The sequence below is a fragment of the Tenrec ecaudatus genome, chromosome 10 (assembly GCF_050624435.1).
Source record: "Tenrec ecaudatus isolate mTenEca1 chromosome 10, mTenEca1.hap1, whole genome shotgun sequence".
Lineage (NCBI taxonomy): Eukaryota > Metazoa > Chordata > Mammalia > Afrosoricida > Tenrecidae > Tenrec > Tenrec ecaudatus.
In genome coordinates, this window is record NC_134539.1 from 20,148,218 (window position 1) to 20,169,093 (window position 20,876).

Consider the following 20,876-nt stretch of genomic DNA (forward strand, 5'->3'; position numbering starts at 1 on the left):
ACAAAATAATAATTTATAAATTATCACGGTTCATGAGGCAGGGGGAACAAATGAGGAGCTGATGCCAGGGGCTTACGTGGAGAGCAAATGCTCTTAAAACGATGCGGGTAACAAATGCACAAATGTGCTTTATAAAATGGATGTATGTATGTATTGTGATAAGAGTTGTATGAGCCCCCAATAAAATGATTTTTTAAAAAGAAAAGGTACAAGTTAACCAGGTACCAAAAGATCAAGAGTGTTCTCACTGGGACCTGAAACATCATGGACTGATAAGGGAAGGAAGGGTTTCCAATATTTTAGAGACCAACGTGAAATAACAGAGGCCAGCTAGTGTTTCCAGTTCACGGTGACCCAGCTGTCAGAGCGGAACTATGCGCTATAGGGTCTTCAATGGCTACCTTTTCAGGTAAACCACCAGGTCTTTCTTCCAAGTTGCCTCTGGGTAGACTTGAACCTGCAACATTTTAATAAGCCGCTGAGTGTGTTAAGTGTTTACACCACAGAGGGTGTAAAAAATGAAGTGAGGACAAAAAAAGGGCAAAGTATGTGCTTTGTTATAGTAAGAGTCAAAGCTAAAGGAGGGAGATTAAGATTGTCCAAGAGGAAATAATTGCCGATTGTGAGTGATGGTAAGAAAACAAAGAAATGTCGAAGAGCATTTGGTCTTGAACCCGCCTGGGGCTGGGGTTTTGTGAGAAAGCTTTCCTCACAGCCAGGCTTTCCCCCTTCCTCACCCTGCTAGCACCTGGGGCTTCAAGAACAAACCATCACACGCCTGGTTTTTTCTAAATGTCAGTGGGATGTAAGAAGTTCAGTTCTGAGTGGCACACCATGATGTCTACACAGCCTGTCCTTGGGTGGTCTGGCAGGAAATAATAGGTCGAGTTGGATGGCAGAGTAATCGTCATGTCTCCTCCGCTTCGGGCCGCAGGTGCAGCCTAACTTTACAGTCCACAGAGGAGAACTTACCTGGTCGGGGGTGACTAACAGAAGGTGGGTTTGTACCGTGTCACTCATTCACGAAGGGCTTGTGTGGGAGATTTTTATATCCGCTGGGGCAGTTTGCATAAATTCGGGAGTATCTTACAAGGGTACTATCTCAGGCCCTTACCCATGACAAGAAGCGAGATGTGTGGAGTAGACACACCATTTCTACCGAGGCAGATTGGCGCGTGGAGGCTGGAGGCGGAAGCGAATGGACGGCGCTGCTGGTGTTCGGCGGTGCTCTTGTACACACTCAAAGCTGCGGTCCATGCACTGATGCGTGTTTGGGCTCTAAGTGGAGATATTACGTCTGTGGAGCAGTCCCTATTAGTTATTAGTTGTTTTTTTCTAAATGGGGCTCCTATAGAACTAGAAATTGGGGGCTCTCTATGGACACATCACAGATTTGACACGATGATTCTGAGGTTTTGAAAATGGCCCCACACCCCCATCATTTTACTCAGGTATTTAATATGGTCTTGAAGGTTCCTTCCACTACCTGTGTGTCAGAGAGTTCTGTAGAGAAAGACCTGGGGAAAGAAAAAGAAGGCAGGAAGCACAGCTTGAGGTCACCAGCCTCAATCCAGGTGGGCCAGGAGGAACCAATTCAAACCCTAAGTGGCAATCGAGGAGGAAAAGGGGCAGATTCCCAACCCCAGTCAGGAACACACGTAGGAAAGCGCGGTAACCAACTGGATGGAGCTGCAGGGAAAGGGAGTAAGTAGCTTTCATAACACCAGTCACCACCTCAAACCATGCTCTGCTCGCACTGAAAGGCAAGCTCTGGGCTTGCCTTAGTCCGTGGGTTATCCCCAGTGCCAAACACATAAGATATCCACAATAAATATTTGTTTTAAATGGAGATCTAAGAAAGCACTGGCATTTCCAGCTTAAGCTAACAAATCGAACGACTATCTATTACGCTCATTAAGGAACACAGCCAGATGTTCTGGGGTGAGTGGTGCTCAATCAGGAGCTGCGCTCCATGAGCTAATCAAGGAAGATGATATATGCCCCCAGAAAACAGAAATCAAAAAATCCCCAAACAAAATGTGAAGTCTCTGCGCACTAGGTAATTATTCCGTACCTGGATGGCACTGCTGGCTTGCATCGGACGCTCTCATTAGGCGGGATTCCTACAATGCACACTCTCCAGTCCATTAAGAGGAAACTGAACCTGGCTACTTTTGGTTCCAAGTGAACCTTTTTATGAGCTCCTCTCAAACCTCCTGGAGCCACAGAGATCATTTATTAGTCAGGAATGAGTATGTTCCGAGACAGAGCAATCCGTCCTTCGGATCTTCCACAAACGTCCCCTTGGGCTAATGCAGCACGGATGACAGGGATCGCTCCTAGCATGTCCTTGCCACTGTGGTTCGTTTCCAGCAAGCCAAACTCATGGTAACCCTGTGAATCCAGAACAAAACTGCTCCACCAGGCTTTCCAGGCTGTGACCTTTTGGAAACAGAACATCAGGTCTCTTTCCCATGATGCCGCTGGGTGGGGTTTGAAGCTCCAATTTTTGGTTAGTAGTGGAATGTGTAGATACTCCATTTCTCGCCTCTATTATGAGGTATGTGAAACAGTGTAACAAGATGGTATGTTGGTGAATCAATCCCTCTGGATAGGCCTTCATGACCTTTCAACACTTTCTGTAATTCTTCCTAAAAATATGTGAGACATGCATGACTCAATAGGCACTTAAGAAACTCACTCCCAGATCACCTTGTGCCCATCATTCCTGGCCAATTTTCCACGCACTGTGCCTACAACGCATTCTTTTATTTTTTTCCCCTTTCTTCTTCTTTTTTTTAACTTTTTCCCCTTTCTCCCTGTCACTGGACCACAGCACTACAACCAAGGGCTGAGAAGAAGCCAAGGGGTGAGGAAAAGGCACGCCCCCGCCTTGAGGTTTTTTCCTTACAAATGTGTGACCAGCATCACAGGAAGTTTGAGTTGACAGGATTCTGCTCTGGGCAATGTTCAATCCATGGTCTGATAAATCTGTGAGAGGGGGACAAAAGCCAGCTCATCCAGTGTGAAGACTGAAGGCTACACTGAAACCGCTGCGCCAGTGGTCCTCCACCTTCCCAATGCCGTGGCCCTTTAATATCGTTCCTCACGGTGCGGTCACCCCCAACCACCAAATTATCTTCGTTGCTACTTCATCACTGTCATTTTGCTACTGCCATGAATCGTAACATAAAATAGCTGACAGGCAGGATGTATTTTCATTGTTTATAAATTGAACATACTGTATATACTCGTGTATAAGCCGAATTTTTTTAGCATTTTTATGCAGTTGTGGTAAAATTAGGTACCTCGCTGATATTCGGGTGGGCTTATACTCGAGTATATATAGTAATTAAAGCATAGTGATTAATCACAAAACAACATGTGATTATATATTGTGAAATATTTATTTCTAATGACAAATACATGAAATGTCTTGAAGCAGGGTGCGGCATGGGGAACCGTCTTCACGCCAAGTACTTGTCTGTGGGTCCATCTGCCTGTGGGCGGACCCACCTGGAGATGGAGAGAGGAGCGGGTGTCTCGGGTCCTAAGATCATAGGAAATGTGTTTTCCAGTGGTCTTAGGCGACCCCTGTGAAAGGGTCATGACCCACAGGTTGAGAACCGCTGTGGTACTCACTCAGGATGGAGCAGAGTTCAGAGAAAGAATTTACAGGGCAGCTCTTCTTTGGTAGCGAGACTATTTGCCACCTGTGGTTTTATTCATGTTGTCTCCTCCTGTTGGGAATGACTTCTGCCATCCCACGTAGCACCACCAGCTCACAACACTCTTCCTTCAGCTGAAATCCTACATTTGTGCCATCTAGAGAGCCCTGATGACTACAGGTTGGACTGCTCACCACGAGGTCAGCAGTTCAAAGCCACCAGCTGTCCCGTAAAGATTTTGAGTGTCGCAAATCCACAGGGGCAGTTTTAGTCTGTCCAACAGGGTTGCTGTGAATCAGCACGGACTCAATGACACTGGGTTTGATTTTTAAGTTTGGATACCACCCAGGGAGGAACCACGGTGCACCGTTTGTGAAGAGCACCCTCGGCTGCTAACCAAAAGCTAGGTGGCTTGAACCCATGAGCCACTTCAGAGGAGACATATGTGCCAACCTGCTTCCATTAAGGTTTCAGCCCTGGACCCCTATGGGACAGTTCTACTCTGCCCATGAGTTTGCATAGATGGTGGGAATGGTTTAATCAAACTGGTGGCCCACTGGTTACGGGGTGCCGGCTAATCGAAAGGCGAAGGGTTTGACCACACGCAGTCATGTCACAGCTCGAAAGGCGAAAAGCCTACTTTCAGCATGATTTCAGCTCAGGACACCCGGTGGGGCAGGTCTGCTCTGTCACAAGGTACGGCTATGAGTCAGAATCAGCCGAACCCCAGCAGAACACCTAGCAAGCGCTAGTAGACAGGATGCACTCAGCTCACAGACATCTGTGGATGCCATTCAGGTGATTAAAAATGTCCAGGCACGCGGTGTGACTTGTTACAAAGGACTGTTACAAGGACGAATAAGGAACCTGTTTAAAGGAAAGCTGTTCGTCCCTCAGAGACAAGAATATTTGCCACATTAGAAACAAAACGACCACGTAATGAAGCAAGGGTCATTGATTTTTTTAAGCACTAAGATTGCAAACCAGAGGCACTGCAGCAATTATTTATTAACAGTATACCTCAAAGCACTACACACGCATTGTGAGAAAAATCAGGGAAATTTCCTTTCCTCCCTGACTGACCACTCCCCCGCCCCACCCACCAACTTGGAACTCCAAGTCAAAACGCCTGTTGTTTTCCAACACGGAAACAAATGCTTCTGCGCTTTCTCCTGCCAGACAGATGGATCACCAAATGTATCTGGGACCATCTCGTGGTGCAGTCACCTTTAACAACCCCAAAAAACTTCAGAGGGAATTTTGTTTTGTGGCCCTCGATGCTGCCTTGAAAATGTAGTCAAAAACGGTTATCCAGTGAGAACAATTTAAATAATTATAGAGGCAGCAAAAGAGACACGGGCCTTTCTGCCCAAGCCATTGCACTACCTTACTTGATGAAGCACTGCTTGCATGTTGAGTATTTTACACTGTAAAATGAAATTACATAATATTGGAGGCATTTGCAATGTGGTGGCACCTTCTGGGAAAGCTTGATATTGCAGCTCATCTCTGTTACACACAAAGCCCCATGCAAAAAGCAAGGGTAGAAAATTCGGGAAGCAGGGAAGAAGTAGTGGTGTTTCAGTATGTGGACGCATGGGGCATCGGTTTCGTAGTAAGGGGTACGTAAGTCACACTCATTCTTCTGCATTTTGCTTTATTGCATTTGCACAGATACCGCACTTTTTAATAAATTAAAGATACACGGCCACCTTGTGTCATCGAGCAAGCGAGTTTGCCAGGCCCACGTTTCCCACCAATGTGCGTGTTCACTCATTCAGTGTCTCTGTCACGTTGGTTATTCTCGCGGCTTTTCACACTCTTTTCAGTGCGATCCGCATGCTTACAAGACCACGGGAAGAGTGTAAACAGCACTTTCATATGTCCTGGGAAACCAAGAAGTTTGCATAACTCACTTCATTGTGATGCTGGCTTTATTATTGCCGTCTGGGGCCGATCCCACAGTATCTCCGAGTGGTGCCTGTATAGGGAGTTAGAGTTTGTCAGACATTCTTACACGTCTTCCCTCAGTTCTGGCTTGCATGCTCAAGCGACTTCAGGAGTAGAACCTGTCACCTCCTGACAGCTGTTGGTAGAACCTCGGCCAGCAGGTCAAAGAGGTCCCATGTAGGAACAGGACACGGCAGAGACACTGAGACGCACATATAAAGCATCTCTAAACAGTAGCTGCTGAGTCAATGTCAACTCCATAACCTCACGTGTTAGAACAGAACTGTGTTCCATGTGGCTTTCAATGGCTCCCCACCCCCACCTCTCCAGAAGTAGATCACCTGGCTTTTCTTCTGAGGTACCTGTGGGAGTGGGGGGGTAGGGTGGGGGTGGTGCTCAAACCTTTGGGTTTATAGCCAACTCGTAACTGTTTGCACTCTTCAGAGACTGTGAGACATCCTCAGTAAGGATGGTCAAGTTGCCTTGCCCAGACTGTCAGGTCAAGGGTAAAGATACCAGACTGGCAAGCACATCAAAACCGGGGGCCATGAGGAGGAAGAGCCCTGCACTGACCAGCTGATGGCCTCTCCAAGCAGGCTGAGGGCATTTACTGCGACACGCTGGCTCCCTGTACGGGAGCAAAACTGCCGAGCGTTCCTGACTGTACATGGCTCATCATCTTCTCTGCAGTGACAGGGCTCCTTGTCCATGACGCTCAGCCACGTGGACTTAGTGTAGAGCAGACACAGGAAAGACAATGGGCCCCTAACTGTGTGTGTTAGGCTTTTTGTTTTAAAGCTTCTTTTTAATTGTTTCAAATCCTTTAAAAAATATAAGTCAGGAATGTGGCTGAATGCATGGACAGCTGGCTGGCTGGCCTACACCCTCCTCCATCTGATCGTACTGAACCTAAGAAACAACAAAGGGTGGGGGGCAGGGGGTGTGGAAGAGTAGAGAATGAGGTAAGGTGACATACCTCCATGCACCCTCCAAAGCTAACTTCCTCCCCAGTGGATTATTGAATGCCCCCGCTGGGCGGGCGCTCCCAGAGGGAGAATTACAACCCCGCAGGTATTTTCACGTCCATTTATAAAACGCCCAGAATGGGAGGCCAGAATGAGAGCCGGCCCCCTCCTTGTCCCCCCTGGGGAGCCGGGCAGCCCTTTAATGAAGGGCCTGTCCGGCTGCTCCCCCACAGTCCTCGCAGACTTTACAGCTCCGGCATGTGCTGGAGTTACAAGTCATTAAAAAGCCACTTTGAAAACACAATAAAGACCTTCTTCTCTGGCTGGGACAACCTTCTCTCACATCAAAACCGGACGGCCAGTGCCTGGACAGCGGGGCGTTTACTGCCAGGGCCAGACAGGGAAAGCAGGCGACAGGCCGGGCGGGGCGGGGCCGGAGGAAGTGAGGCACCACAAAAGGAGGAAAGTTTTCTTTCGCTTTCTCCTGGCTTTTTTTTTTTTTTTCCTCTCCTTTTTGAAAAACACTAAGGTGGTCTGGAGCGTTTGTGCTGCACCTACCCCCTGCTGGTCCCACCTCCCCTCCCTGGCTAAGATTGCTTCCCAGCTGATGAGATTTTTTATTCTTTTTATCTTAATACTTTTGCACGTGAAAACAACAAAAGATCTTTGTCCAATGTAATCTGTCCACTTCCAAGGAACATGTCATTTCTCTACTTCTAAATTACAAATAAATCTCTACAATGCACAAGAAAAGAAGTGAGGGTGCCTGTCTTAGCTACCTGGTGTCGCTTAACAGTAACAAGAGGGAGTAGTTTACCAAACAGAAGTGTATTTTCTCACTGAAGAATAGACGTCTGGGGGGAGGCTTTCCTCTCCATTGGCTCTGAAAGGGCGTCCTTATCTCCTTTGAGCATCTTCCCCCATGTCTGCCTACTAGTGTGCTTGTTGGTTCTGTTTCATATCTCAAAAGAAATTGGCTCATGAAACATCTCAAATGATTCCGAATCCGGCCACATCAAAATAACAAAGACAATCTACTACATGGAATTATAATCGCAGGCATATAAAACCCCATCCAACCCACTGTTATCAAGTCAATTGTGAATCAGAGAGAGTCTCCAGGAGGAAAAACTGCCCCTGATGTGTCTGAGGCCACATCGTTCTCCCATGGAGTGGTGGGTGGGCTCAAACTACTGACCCTTGGTTATCAGCCGAGCATTTTAACCATTGCACCTCTGGGGCTCAGTACCGGCACAGAGATTAGAATTTACAGCCCATATTTGGGGAGGACAAAATTCAATCCATTCCAGTATTGATAAGGAAATTACTAACATAGCGGGATCTGATCATAAATGGCTATTTCAATTTTCCTTCCAGTTGTCTCTTTTCTCCTGCTCTGCTAATAGTTCCTAGTATCACAAAACTACAAAACCAACATCACCCATTTCCCTTTTGAAGGATTATATGAAAGACTAACAAAATTGAAGTATTACACAAGAGGTGAGAGAGATGCATCAATTAGTGTCTTTAAAATAATGAATAAATCATTAAATAGGCCAATGAAAAGCATAATTACAAACTTTTCCTTGACATCAATATACTTAGATTATCCCCCATCTGTCGCTACATGGGGTCAGTCACTCCTAAGAAGAATCCCTTTTCATACGCACCGTGAGTGGAAATCCCTCCCAGTCCGAGAGGCTCTCTTGAATGTACGATATTCATGCTAACACTCATGTCCACAGCAAGAACAGGCCCTCTGCATGCATCCTGATCTTGGTGAATAGCCACCCATTAGAAAGCAGTCATTTTGCCTATCTACCCCATTCTTCCCAAATTACTGATGCTCTTTCATGAGACAGTACTTCAGTTCTGTATAATTATGAACATGGGAAACAGTTCAAGAGTGAGCAAAACTTTTAAAGACAAAATTTAATCTCTGAGGGGGGTCCTCCTTAAACAGTAACAGCCATTTAAAAAACGAAACACCACCCACTGTCTAGCTTATGCAGTGCCGTGCATTAATGTCCTCTGTATCTCAATTCTAATGCTAAAAGCGTCTAAGAAACTCTGGCTTGACTTTTAGTATTAAACTTAAGCTTTTATGGTTGGGTGGTTTTCCAGCTACTATGTAGGGATTTGGGCATGTTCTCAGGAGAGACCGGTGCTTGGACAAGGACGTCATGCTTGGAGAAACAGACAGAGGGTCCGTGGGTAAGGAGGATGACTGTAATGAGACAGACCAGCACAGTGGTGGCAACAAGGGGCTGAGACACCACGACAGTCATAGGACATGGCGCAGGCGATTCGCTCTGTGCTACACAGAGTTGCCATGACTCCACGGCACCCGCCAACCACAGTGTCGTGATAATGCCCTGGTGGCAGTTTCAGATAAGCTTAGGGCTGCTAAACACAAAATCCGTGGTTCCACGGTCAGGTCAGCAGATCAAACCCACCAGCTTCTTGACTTGATGGCAGTGGGTCTGGACAGAGGACCTTTGGGGCTGTGATTTCCCAGTTAATATACAGAGTTGTTATGAATGGAAATTCAGCTCAGCAGCAGTGAGTTTGGACCTGTGCAATACACAGAAGCCATGGCGGGATAACGGGGTAAGTGTTGGTCTCGAACCGTTGAGCAGCCCGTTCACACCCACCAGCAGTCAGAAGATGAGGTTGGCTGTCCCTGTTGTTGATCTTTATTTTCGTGGCTAAATCAAATCGTGTGCTTTCTAATTTGAATCAGAGGGCTTCCTGTTCATCTCTGGCACAAAGGACAAGAGTAGATTATTACTGTTACGTGTGATAACGCTTTGCTTTCCAGACTCATAAGAACATGATCAATTTTGTGGTTATTTGTCATATCTGAACAGTAGGTCATGTTTGGAATTTTATGCATGAGATTTGGCTAAAAGAGTCTTTTATTTTTCTACATGTGGTATGGAGGGTGGAGATCTGGGTTTCTTAGGCTTTGCTATAAACCAGCTTCTAACTATCTACCTGGGTGGTTTTTAAAAATGGAGTTGATGCTTGTTCAGAGCTAGCGTAATGGCTAGAAAATGATGCCCATAACAATGATAATTTTTTCATGTTACATATACTGAGTATATCGCATGTTGGAAAAAATGAGTTACAGGCTCAAAATCTCTACACAGGGTCACTGTGAGTAGGAACTCACTCAGTGGCAGAGGGCTTATGTAACACGCATGTATCATTAACAAGTCCATGCACCTCCTCCTGACAAAACACAGAATGCTTTGCCATCTATTCCAAGCACTCTTCACCCCCTGAAAGTAAATAAGCATTTAAAAAAGGAACAAGAGTTCTGTTGTACGCTTTTAACACAGAAAAATCTCTCAGACCTACAGGGAAGAGAGACATCTAACTCATATACAACAGTAGTTAACTGATATTTATCGATGACTGTGCTAACAAGTGCAAGTTAGCTTATTTAACTTTCACAATAATGTATAAGCTATAGGTAGATACTATTCCAATCCCTGTCTCGCAAAAGAAAAATTAGAGAAACAGAGAGTGTTATCAATTATTTCCCAAGATTAGTGGTAGAGGTGGGATTCAAAAATACCCCGACTAAACACCAGAGTGCAGACTCCACGTTACCCAACAGCCAAGTAACCCCTTTCCTCCTGCTTGCTGACTTCTCCACAAGTACGTGATTCCCCTACAACAGGCAGACACACGTCTCATGTACAAAGTATATAGAAACTTAATGGACGAGAACTATGAATCCACAATCTACAACTCCCAATCAGTCTTAATAATGGTCTCATTATTATGTAACTGAAATCTAACATCATTATAGAAAACCTCCTTTAAAAGTCCTTCACTGTAACAGTAACTAGCATCGGAGGCAAGATGTTTTTGTGACAGATATACCAGGTAAATAATCATTTCCCCCAACCCTGCCTAGTTCCTCACACTCTTCTCCTGTCTCTTCGTGTCTTTCTTATTTCCAAAGTCCATGGTTTTTGCCCATTATGCCTAAGCTTACCCACCACCCCATTCTATCTTTAAATGAACTCAGAATCCATTAATGGGGTTGGAAGGGACTCTAGATGGGTCAGGTCATCTTCCCATGCTCGCCAGGACAACATGAAAGTCCCACCCCGTGACGTGTGTAAGACCCAAGCCTGGTTCTCCGAGCTACAGAATGAGTCACTGGTCAAGCTAAGGGCTAAGGCTATGGCGACTTTGTGTTCTCATTTGCGGTGACTTCCTTTTCCTTCCCGAGCTCCAAGAGAGGAAGCCAGCAAGGAGAAAGTCTAAACAAAGTCCCTCTTTACTATTTGGACAAATGGAATTTGAGCCCTTCCTTACCCTTATTTACTCACAGGAAGCATTATTTTATACACTGACTTTACTTGGAACAATTTTGTAACTCTCTTTTGTTAGTGAGTTGAACCAAAAGCAGCAACAGTAAAAGCCATCACTGAAACCAAACCAAGCCTAACCCACTACCGTTGAGATGTTCTCCCTTAAAGAACAGGGTAGAACTGGTCCCTAGGGCTCCGAGGAGGTGAACGTTTGTTTCCAGGAGCAGACTGCCTCAACTTTTGTCTGAGCAGTGGCTGCTAGATTGGAACCACCGTCAGTCAGGGGCACAACGCTTACCCCACTGTACCACCTGGGTTCCTTTTCTCTAGGCGCCTTTTTTCTGTTCCCAGATTGACTTGCAAGTGATACTCCAACACGGGAGAGGCTTTCTTCCCAATAACATGAGGGACACACTACAAAACTACTGCTATGAACAGACACAGTAGGTAGAGTTCCAGGATGCCCTGCATCATTTCAAACATGCACTATGTAGTGTAAGAAAGTATGATTCTCTTTCTTCATTCCAGGAGATTTGTCAAGATACTACGTTGGACAAATATCGCCAGTTGAGTAAGCATCTTATTAAAAGAAAGGCCACATCTTATATATTTTATTGATGAGGAAGGATTGGGGACAAGCAAAAGGAGGACAAACAGAATCAACTACAGAAAAAGACAGCTGTGATAATTTCATTTCAAAAGCACATTCAAGTGTTTTTTTTGTTTGTTTGGTTTTCATTAATGGCAGATTTCTCACAATTGGTAAACATCTAGACCAGCGGTTCTCAACCTGTGGGTCGTGACCCCTTTTTGGGGGGTGGGTGGGTTGAACAACCCTTTCACAAGGGTCACCCAATTCATAACAGTAGCAAAATTACAGTTATGAAGTAGCAACGAAGATACTTTCATGGCTGTGGCATCACCACAACATGAGGCACTGTATTAAAGGGTCACGGCATTAGGAAGGGTGAGATCCACTCAAACCTTTTGACCATAACCTACTATAAAACTCCCCCCACCTCTGAAATAAAATGTCCACAAACCATTCCTTACCCAAACCAGCTACACTGAGGTTGTCCCCCCTCTCCCTGCCGCTATGATGATGATGTCATGCTAATTCACGGCTCACCAATGAATGAATCACAGCCCACACTTGGCGGAGGGCGGGGGGGGGGGCGGGGGGACAACGATGACACACTGTTCTAAAGAATCACAACATGTCAGAAGCAGAAAAACAAAGTTGCTAAACTTGTCAGTCTTGATAGACTAATCATCCCCAACTGCATCAACGAACACACTGCGAGATGTGAAATGAAAGTCAAACATACAAAGGAGTTTCAAGTAACAAGTGCATTATGAGTAAGTTTCTCATTAGGAGGAACAGGATCAGTAAGAAGCAAGAGAGAAGACATGAGTGGGCGAGATACTGGAATAAGCTCCACTGACTGTCATCTCCAATTCACAAACTATACACGTCAAGCCTTGAGAATGTGCTGGAACAAATTACCCAGTCTCCAGTGTCTCACAGGCTGTTCTGCTCCTAAGTGACCTTCCATTATGATGTCAAGATTGACCATCGAGGGGGAGGAGGGAGGTGGTCTGCAAAGTCATCGAGGGTGGGTATCAATACCATGCTCTGATCCTAGTTAGCCAGACCACTCAATGCAAGTGCAGAGAAGTGTTCTTAGAGCCACCAATGCATCTTTGTCTTGTGGCGCAACCAACCACATGGGGCAGCCAGAAATGTCTTCTGAAAATGCCAGCAATCGCGAGACGCCTATCATCATACTTGAGTACTGTCTGAGGGTACTAGTAAGCAATAGTTACATCGCTGGGAATGATCCTGACAAAGCCACTGAGGGGCAACAGCGCAGTGAAAGAGAAAGGAGGAGTCACTTCAGAGTAAATACAGCTTATTCTTCAGAAAGAGAACAGCATATCTACTGAATTCCCAACAGTCCCATCTAAAATTATAAGACTGCTTACAGGGTTAAAATTTAACTGGACAACTTGAAAGTCTCTTCTAACTCTGAGAAATCTATAGTTACACATTTAAATCTCAGCATGAAATGGCTTATATCTTCCGTTTTTAAAAAAAACCATCATACAGACACCCACAATATATCTTATCAACAAAAACTTTCAGCGAGGATCACACCACCCTGTCAATTCAAGGGTTCTACAAGGTGGGGATGGGGTGGGGTGTTGGAATGTACACATTTCATTAAAAAAAATAGTTGCTTAGTCTCACACAAGTGGTTACATACATCAAAACTTATCGAATTGTAAACTTCAAAGACGTTACGGCCATATGTATGGTACGAAACGTTAACGTTTGCCTTCACGAAGCTATCCTATCACCAGCTTTCCATCGGCATCACAAATGACTTCATTCTACTCGGCAAGCATTCACCATTCAAGCTGGGCCCTGATATTTCCTAAGATTCTCTTTCAAACTGAAGATCACCTGCATTTAAGCTTTACTGCATGTCTCTCACCTTCCTAGAGCAAACCATTGAAAAGCACAGTAGGCAAGCTCTAGTGAGCACCTGAACTGTCCTGCCGCTGTTCAATTGGCCCATTACCATACCACAGACCAGCTCTCTCCTGCAACTGCTTAAATGCTACAGATGCCTTCGTAGTTTCATTTCCTCAACCCATCCCTGGGCCATGCCCACTTCCATGCTACCACCTTAAGGGCTCGGTGATCCTTTTCTTCCATGATATATCACAAAGTTATCCGAAAGAAAATCGGGGGGCGGAGGGCAGCCAGGGAAAGGAGGGACACCAACCAGACTACTCACATCAGATTTGGAGGACATGTTCTCCTCCACGTCTGAGTCATTGGGATCCACGACATCGTCGAACGGTGCTAACGTCGATTTCTTCTTCTCTGAAGGCTCGCTCTCGATTTTGACCTTTCCCACCTTGACATGAGATTTATCTTTTATCTGCTTCTTGTCAGCAGAACACGTGAGTATCAGTGGTGGAGGCCCGCTAGAGAAATTTTTAAATAAAGCCTCCGAGCTACTCTTTTTCCTCTTTTTGGCAGAGAGTTCTTCAGAATCGGAAACGGGGGGCCTTTTACTGGGCGCCTTCTTGTCTTGCTGTGCACTGGTGATGGTGAGCAAGCTACTGTCGAGTTTGGGCTCTTTTGACATGGACTTGGGTTCCTTGAAGGCCATCTTAGGAACTATTTTTTCTTCTTTCAGTGGTTTGGTTTCTTTGGGTTTCTTAGAGGATTCTTTGGAAGATCTGTTGTGATCCCTGGAAGGTTCTTTGAAGGCACTTTTATGTTCTCTGGAGTCTTTAGAAGGTTTTTCCTTGTGTTCCTTCATTAATTTGTGAGGCTTTGAAAAACTGGTATTACTGCTGCTGCTACTGCTGCTGCTGCTGCTGCTGCTACTGCTGCTGCTGCTACTGCTGCTGCCGCTGCTACAGCTGCTGCTACTGCCGCTGCTGCAGCTGCTGCTGCTGCTGCCGCTGCTGTGAACACTCCTATTAGGGTCCTGCAGGGAGACAATGAGAGAGAAATGAAACCTGCAACACTGAAGAGCCAAGGGCCAATGTCCTTGAGCCCCACCCTGCATAAAATGAACCCATTCTGGCTGTCCTTACACTGATTCTTGAAGTAGCCAAGAGCCACAGTATAGCAGGTAGGGCCAGGCTGTGTGGGAAACAGAGGGGGCTACCATGGCTGCATTTAGGACAGTAATGAATCAAGCCACTTTCTTCCCTGAGAGTAGCTTGGCGTTTTCAAGCATTTTACCTCAGGGAAGGTTCGAGAAATGCATGTCCTAGACAACGTACAGGATGGGTAAGACACAGCCCACTCTTCACAGGTCCACCTGCCGATGTTTCGCACTTGCTGTGAGTCACCTCTGAAAGGCCACAGCTAATGGTGCTGCCAGAGGCGATTCCAGCAACACAAAAGGAAGGAAATCCTTAGTGCTGCTGGGGAAGGAAGGATGAGAAATGCAGAACTATAGAGAGAAGGAAATTCAGAGGCCCGGATAAAGAATTGGGGCTAAGCATGTATGTTAAATAGAACACTAAGGCAGAAGTGTTATTTGGAGACCAGGGGTCTAATGATTGGAGCAACAAGGCAGCAAAGCACAGATTGTACAAGGGGGCCTTCAGCGGGCTGGTGGGAGAATTCCGCAGCCTTTCAGTTCATTTTTTCCACACACTTTTTGAAGCCCCTTCCTATGGGGGAACAGCCACCAGCTACAGCACAAGACTGAAAAGGGAGCAGAAACACCCCCCACCCTACACCCCCCCCCCCCTGCACACACACTATCACATACTGGGGCCACCTAAGATATACTTGAAAGAACTCTTCAATGCAGAGAATCCTGTGACCGAAACAAATCAAAATAAATCTCAAATTGAGACACCAAGCAAAGGTTTTAATGCTATTGAAAACCCATCAGTTAAAGAGCAGGAGTGTCTCCTGCTAAAGGAGCCTGAATTAGAGCGAAGACTTGACCGAAAAGTTAAATGGATCAAAAGCTGTTAGCAACTACTGCTGTGTAATCACGAGACATGAGTTGCTTGGTGTCGGTTTCATTACATAGGCGTTCTGGATATGTTCTCTCATATACACACTGCAGAGTAAATATAACCTTTGTGTCTAGGAACATAATCTAAAGCCATACTCACCATCTCTGTGAACCTCTACAATTAATAGGAAGTGTAAGAAACAGAAGTAGATCCTGGACGTACAAAAATTCACACCAATACTGAAAGAAGAGCTCTTTCATGCTCACTTCTGTCTCTTGTTGGAACCAAAGAGACAAATGAGTGTCTACATTTTGCAACTAATTTATTTCTTCATGTTTATTTACTCTGTTTTTAACTCACCTACTTCAGCCCAGTGATGTATAAACAAACCTCTCTATCCCTTAAGGATCTAGCAGGCTATAGGAAAGACAGCTGGCAAAGCTAAGTTTTTTATTTAAATGAGCAATCTATTTATTGGTCTATGTAAAAAAATGCACGCACATGGATAAGCAAGCATTAAAAAGTGATTATCTCAATATGAAATTATATTGTTCTGTTGGTAGAAAAATTAACTTTTTTCCTTCTTGCAAAAATTGAGTGTTATCTGCTCAACAACAAAATGACAAACTATTCCAATTTCTTTTCTCAAATTAGCATTTTGTTTCCCAAATTTTAAAATGGATAATGTTACTGAGCAAAGGCATGGTTTTATGCACCCAACTAGATCCTTCCTTACAAAACATCTTAGCCTGAGCTGTAAAAGCAGACCGGTCAAGATAGGACTCATATTACAGAAATTTCATTACTTTATAAATTCTATTACAAGACATTTCCTGGCATGTTAAGAAATGCTATGAATAATTAAAATAAAGTATAATGGACAAACTAAATTAAGGAAGAACATTCTGAAATCTAATACTCTTGAGGGTTTTTCCCCTCTCTCTCCTGCTCTCTTTTTCTTATTAAATTGGTTTGTTGACTCACTGAATTTTGGCAATTCACAATCAGTGTTCTAATTATGGCTTGAGAACACTCGTGCATTGCTGTCTACTATCCAGTCTGCATGGGGTGTTATGCATATTTTTCATAAATATAACTTTGAAAGGTACACAACTGCTATTCTACCAATATATGTATTTAATACTAAGCATTAAGAAAGGCAACAACATCCCAGTCCAGAAGGAAAGAAAAACAAAAATCCCAGTGATTTATTTTTGTGAAGTTCTTAACAACAAGGCACATAGGGGTAGCTGACACAGCTTCCTGGGTCACAACAAGTTTTACGTTCTTGTGTCAGTACACAGAATGCTAGCCACAAAGCTCCAGAGATGCTGTAACGTTTATAGCCTTGATATCTGCTGTCAGGAGAAGAAGGAGAGTCCTGGTGGTGCAAGGGCAGCAGGGAAAACAGGAGGAAGACAAGGTTGCATACTCCCGTAAAGATTTACATCCCAGAATCCCACAGGGGGCAGTTCTGCTCAGTCCTGGAGGGTTGCTAGGAGTCGGAAAGGAATTGATGGCAATGGGTGTGGTCTGATCAATGTGAGTCTGTTTCAACTCGATGGCAGTAGTTTTGTGTTTTTTCTTTCCTTTTTCCTTTTTGTTACCTGTGACACCCACTTAGCCCACCAAGGCTGGTATAAGCCCCACCCGCTGCCATCTACTAGATCCTGAGTCCGCACATTAGTCAAATATCCTTGTTTCATCCCCTTTGGAATTACCACCACAGTAAGTGTTCTTTAAGCTAAAAGAATCCAATGGACAAATCTATTCCATAGAAATTCCCTTAAAAAAATAAAGTGGGAAAATCCTATTATATGGCGTGGTATTTTCTTTGGCTTGGGCTGGGCAATAAACGACGCGATTTATGCCATCTGAACTCTGTGTTCATATGTCTAAATGTGAAACAGACAGGTGGACTCAAAGTCAGGAGTTAAATGCTACTGACAAAGAGTAGGAGCCCTGGTGGAACAGTTCATCAAGGTCTGCAGTTCAAACCAGCAGCCCCCCTCCTGATGAAAAAAGAGGCTGTCTGCTCCAGTACGATCTTAGGGCCTCTGAAACCCTGGGGTGCAAGCCTATTCTGCTCTATAAAGTCACTATGTATCAGAAGCGACTGGATGGCAGTGGGTTTTAGGGACAAAAAAACTTTCACTGGTTCTCAGCCTATCTATCCCACAAACATGAGGGATCTACCTAGTCACTAGCATTTCAAAGTCTGTACTAAACTATTCATCTCGGCAGCCCTAGCATCACTGAGCAAAACAACTAATCACCATTCAACGTGCAGTTGACACGTGTTGTATGATTCAAATTCTCTTTGCCCAGGGCTGACGAGGCCACACCGAGTGTGGAGCCATTCAAGCCAGGAGAGCCTGTGCACATAATTCAAATTTTAAATATTTCAGGCAAACGACTGCTTACACATAAACACACATATATCTGCAGGAATTTAACAACCTGTGAATCTAGGCTACAATGTTTTCTTTCATCCACTGAGATTCTACTGAATGCTCCCTTGTTTTAATTTTCTGGAACAGAATGGGTCTCTTTAATGTCTAATCGTCTCTAATACTACTTGTCAACAACTCTAGCAAATGGTTTGAGAAAAAGACAGCTATAACGCTAAGCCAGAATAAGGTTTTATGACAAGATCTGGCTTTCTGTCTCCATGCAATCACCATGTTTCCTTCCTGGCACCCCTGGCAAGGGAAAGGTGGTTGTTCTCCCCACAGTTTCTTCCCTCAGGGCCAGCCTCTCATTTCCAGTCTCTGTCTTACTTTCACTGACTTCCGTGGTCTGGATGGTTTTCAGCACACTCATTTTATTCAATCAAATTTACACACACACACAAATTATCCCAGAAGAGTCTCTATCCAAACCCAATGACTTCTCCCAAAATAATTTATTTGTTCAAACAGACATTAAAAGGATAATTCTTAAAAGTTATCAGACAGTCCAAGAAGCTATGCTTTCTAAGGAGGTAGGCAAAAACGTCAAAAACAGGACACCCAAAATAGAAGTCTTGAGTTTGACTTGCTTACTCTTCCAGCCCAAATCCAATGACCTTTCTTGACCCTCAGTTCCGTGGACCAGCAGGCAGCAGAGGCTGAAGAATAGGGCCATGGGCTTGTGAGCTTAGAGTGTGAGGTGGGGTGAGGAGGAAGAGGAGGAAGGGGAGGGGGAGGTGGGGGAGAGGGACACAGAGAGAGAGATAGAAAGACACAGGCAGAGAAACTGGACACAAGCTATTGCAAAGCTGGTTCCACTGTGGCCCTCAGGCTAGATCCACAAGAGTTCTGCCCACAGATCATCACAAGAGTGGCAAAATACCCTGGCCCCAGAGGTGCTCAAAACCTACTTAGAAGTCAGCTCTGTTCCTGAGACTGAGAAATACAGACAGCAGAAAGCTAGTCTCCCAGGTGTGTGAACCAGAAACATGTGCCTGCTGCTACACTGTAACAACCCTTACAAGATTACAATAATGTAACTTCTGTAACTGCTCAACCAGACCCATTGAGCATACTAATAGCAACCTAAGGATTCAGGGTACGCAGTGGCAGACTTTGATCAAGTCTTCTGGAGGAAACAAAAAAACTTGAGACCCAAAATAATATGATCATTTAAAACAAAACCAAACTCACTGCCATTGATTCACTTATGGAGGGTCAAAGAGTGTATTAAAAAGTATATAAAATAGCTGATGGTATTAAAACAAATATAAGTTAAATCCTCAACTGAATATTTCAGTAAATAAACTAACATTGTAAGAATGAATGATCCATTGGAAGAAATCTCAGAGCACATGGTAAAAATAGAGAGATGAAAATCACAATAAAATGACTTACAGAGTAGAGGGAGGGTGGGGCGGAAAGGGGAACCAATTACAAAGATCTACATATAACTTTTTCCCTGGGTGGTGGACAACAGAAAAGTGGATGAAAGGAGACGTTGGACAGTGTAAGATATGACAAAATAATAATTTATTAATTATCAAGGGTTCATGAGGTAGGGAGACGCGGGGAGGGAGGCGGGAAAATGAGGAGCTGCTGTCAGGGGCTTAAGCAGAGAGCAAATGTTTTCAGAATGATGAGGGCAACGAACGCACAAATGTGCTTGACACAATTGACGTATGTATGGATTGTGATAAGAATTGCATGAGCCCCCAATAAAATGAATAAAAAATAAATTTCTATTAAAAAAAGCCTTACAGAATACATTGAAACAGTTTAAATACTAGTCATATGAAGAATTCTAGAAAAATCTCCCCGAAAAAAAGTAAATGGGAAAAATAGAAGAAAGTCACAGAAGTAACACAGAGGAAACAACCAATGAACTAAAGAAAGGACTGAATTTCAACTCCACTGGGCTTCCTAAGGTCTAAGCCAGATGGGTGGCAAGATACACATCCAACCCAGCACTGTACATTATGTAAAATTTAGAGGTTACCAGGAAGAATAATTCCTTGCAATTAAAATAAATCAAATTAACATTGGACCTTCCAGTAAAGTCAATTTTTTTCCCTCAAAATCAACTACCAATTGTGCCAACATAACCTGAGCTAGAAATCAAAGAAGAATGTGCAGGAGAAGAGCAGAGATCAAAGACTTCAAGGACAACATGACTATCCCCTGGGGATGACTATATAAATTTTTACTTATTATCAACTTTTAGAACTAACCAGCTCATTTCCCTCTCGATAAACGACTTCATTTCCCTGCCTCTGAAGTAGAGGCATTAATATTGTCCACCCTATAGAGTTACCGTGATGGCCAAACGAGTTCAATATATGCAAAGTGCCGGAAGCTGGGTTTCATAGTCAGAAATTGCTACGATTACTTCGATTACTATTACTGCTATTGCTGTAGACACTCACAGAAGAGCTGAAACTGTGTTGCATAACACAGTGCTAGCCACCTCGCCAAGATGAGAGTATGGATAACAAATCTGGACAGCAGAGAAGAGGAGGGAAGGGAAAGAACCCCAGGAGACCCCAAGCTTACCAAGTTGAGACTCAAGACACTGCCCATAACTGATGGAATAAAAAACAAGAGTTCTATGTTCAACATTTAGAAACAGATAAAAGTCCCCAAGAGAAGGTGGAAAGGTGGCGTTACACTGGGATGAAAGGGAGGTGGGATAGATGGGATCGAATGTCATTTAGAAAGAGCAGGATGGGCTTCTTATCTGGAAAGTTCCAGCACTAACTAGAGAACTTAAGAACAGCAACCGTTAAAAGCAGTTGCTTCCACGGAGTTGGAAGGCTGTTAGGGAGGAATAGGAGACAGAACTTTTGCTTTTAGCTAAACCCCTTAATTTACTATTTAAGCATCGATATTTTGATAGGAATTATCTTTAATCTTGCCAATGACATTCCTAGCCTCTCCTTTTTCATATAATCACTTGCACATCAGGTATTTAATAAAATTAATTTTGAGTTAGAAAAAAATGCACAGTAT

General features: G+C 44.2%; 1 protein-coding gene across 3 annotated transcripts in view; it reads right to left on the bottom strand.

Annotated features, from left to right (window-relative positions):
• The window catches only part of MLLT3 (MLLT3 super elongation complex subunit), a 292,903-nt gene that overhangs the window by 62,637 nt on the left and 209,390 nt on the right, over positions 1-20,876 (bottom strand). For all 3 annotated transcript variants that reach the window (XM_075559984.1, XM_075559983.1, XM_075559985.1), the window contains one exon: positions 13,719-14,423. In XM_075559984.1, coding sequence (XP_075416099.1) covers positions 13,719-14,423 — 705 coding nt within the window. The remainder of the gene's footprint in view (positions 1-13,718; positions 14,424-20,876) is intronic.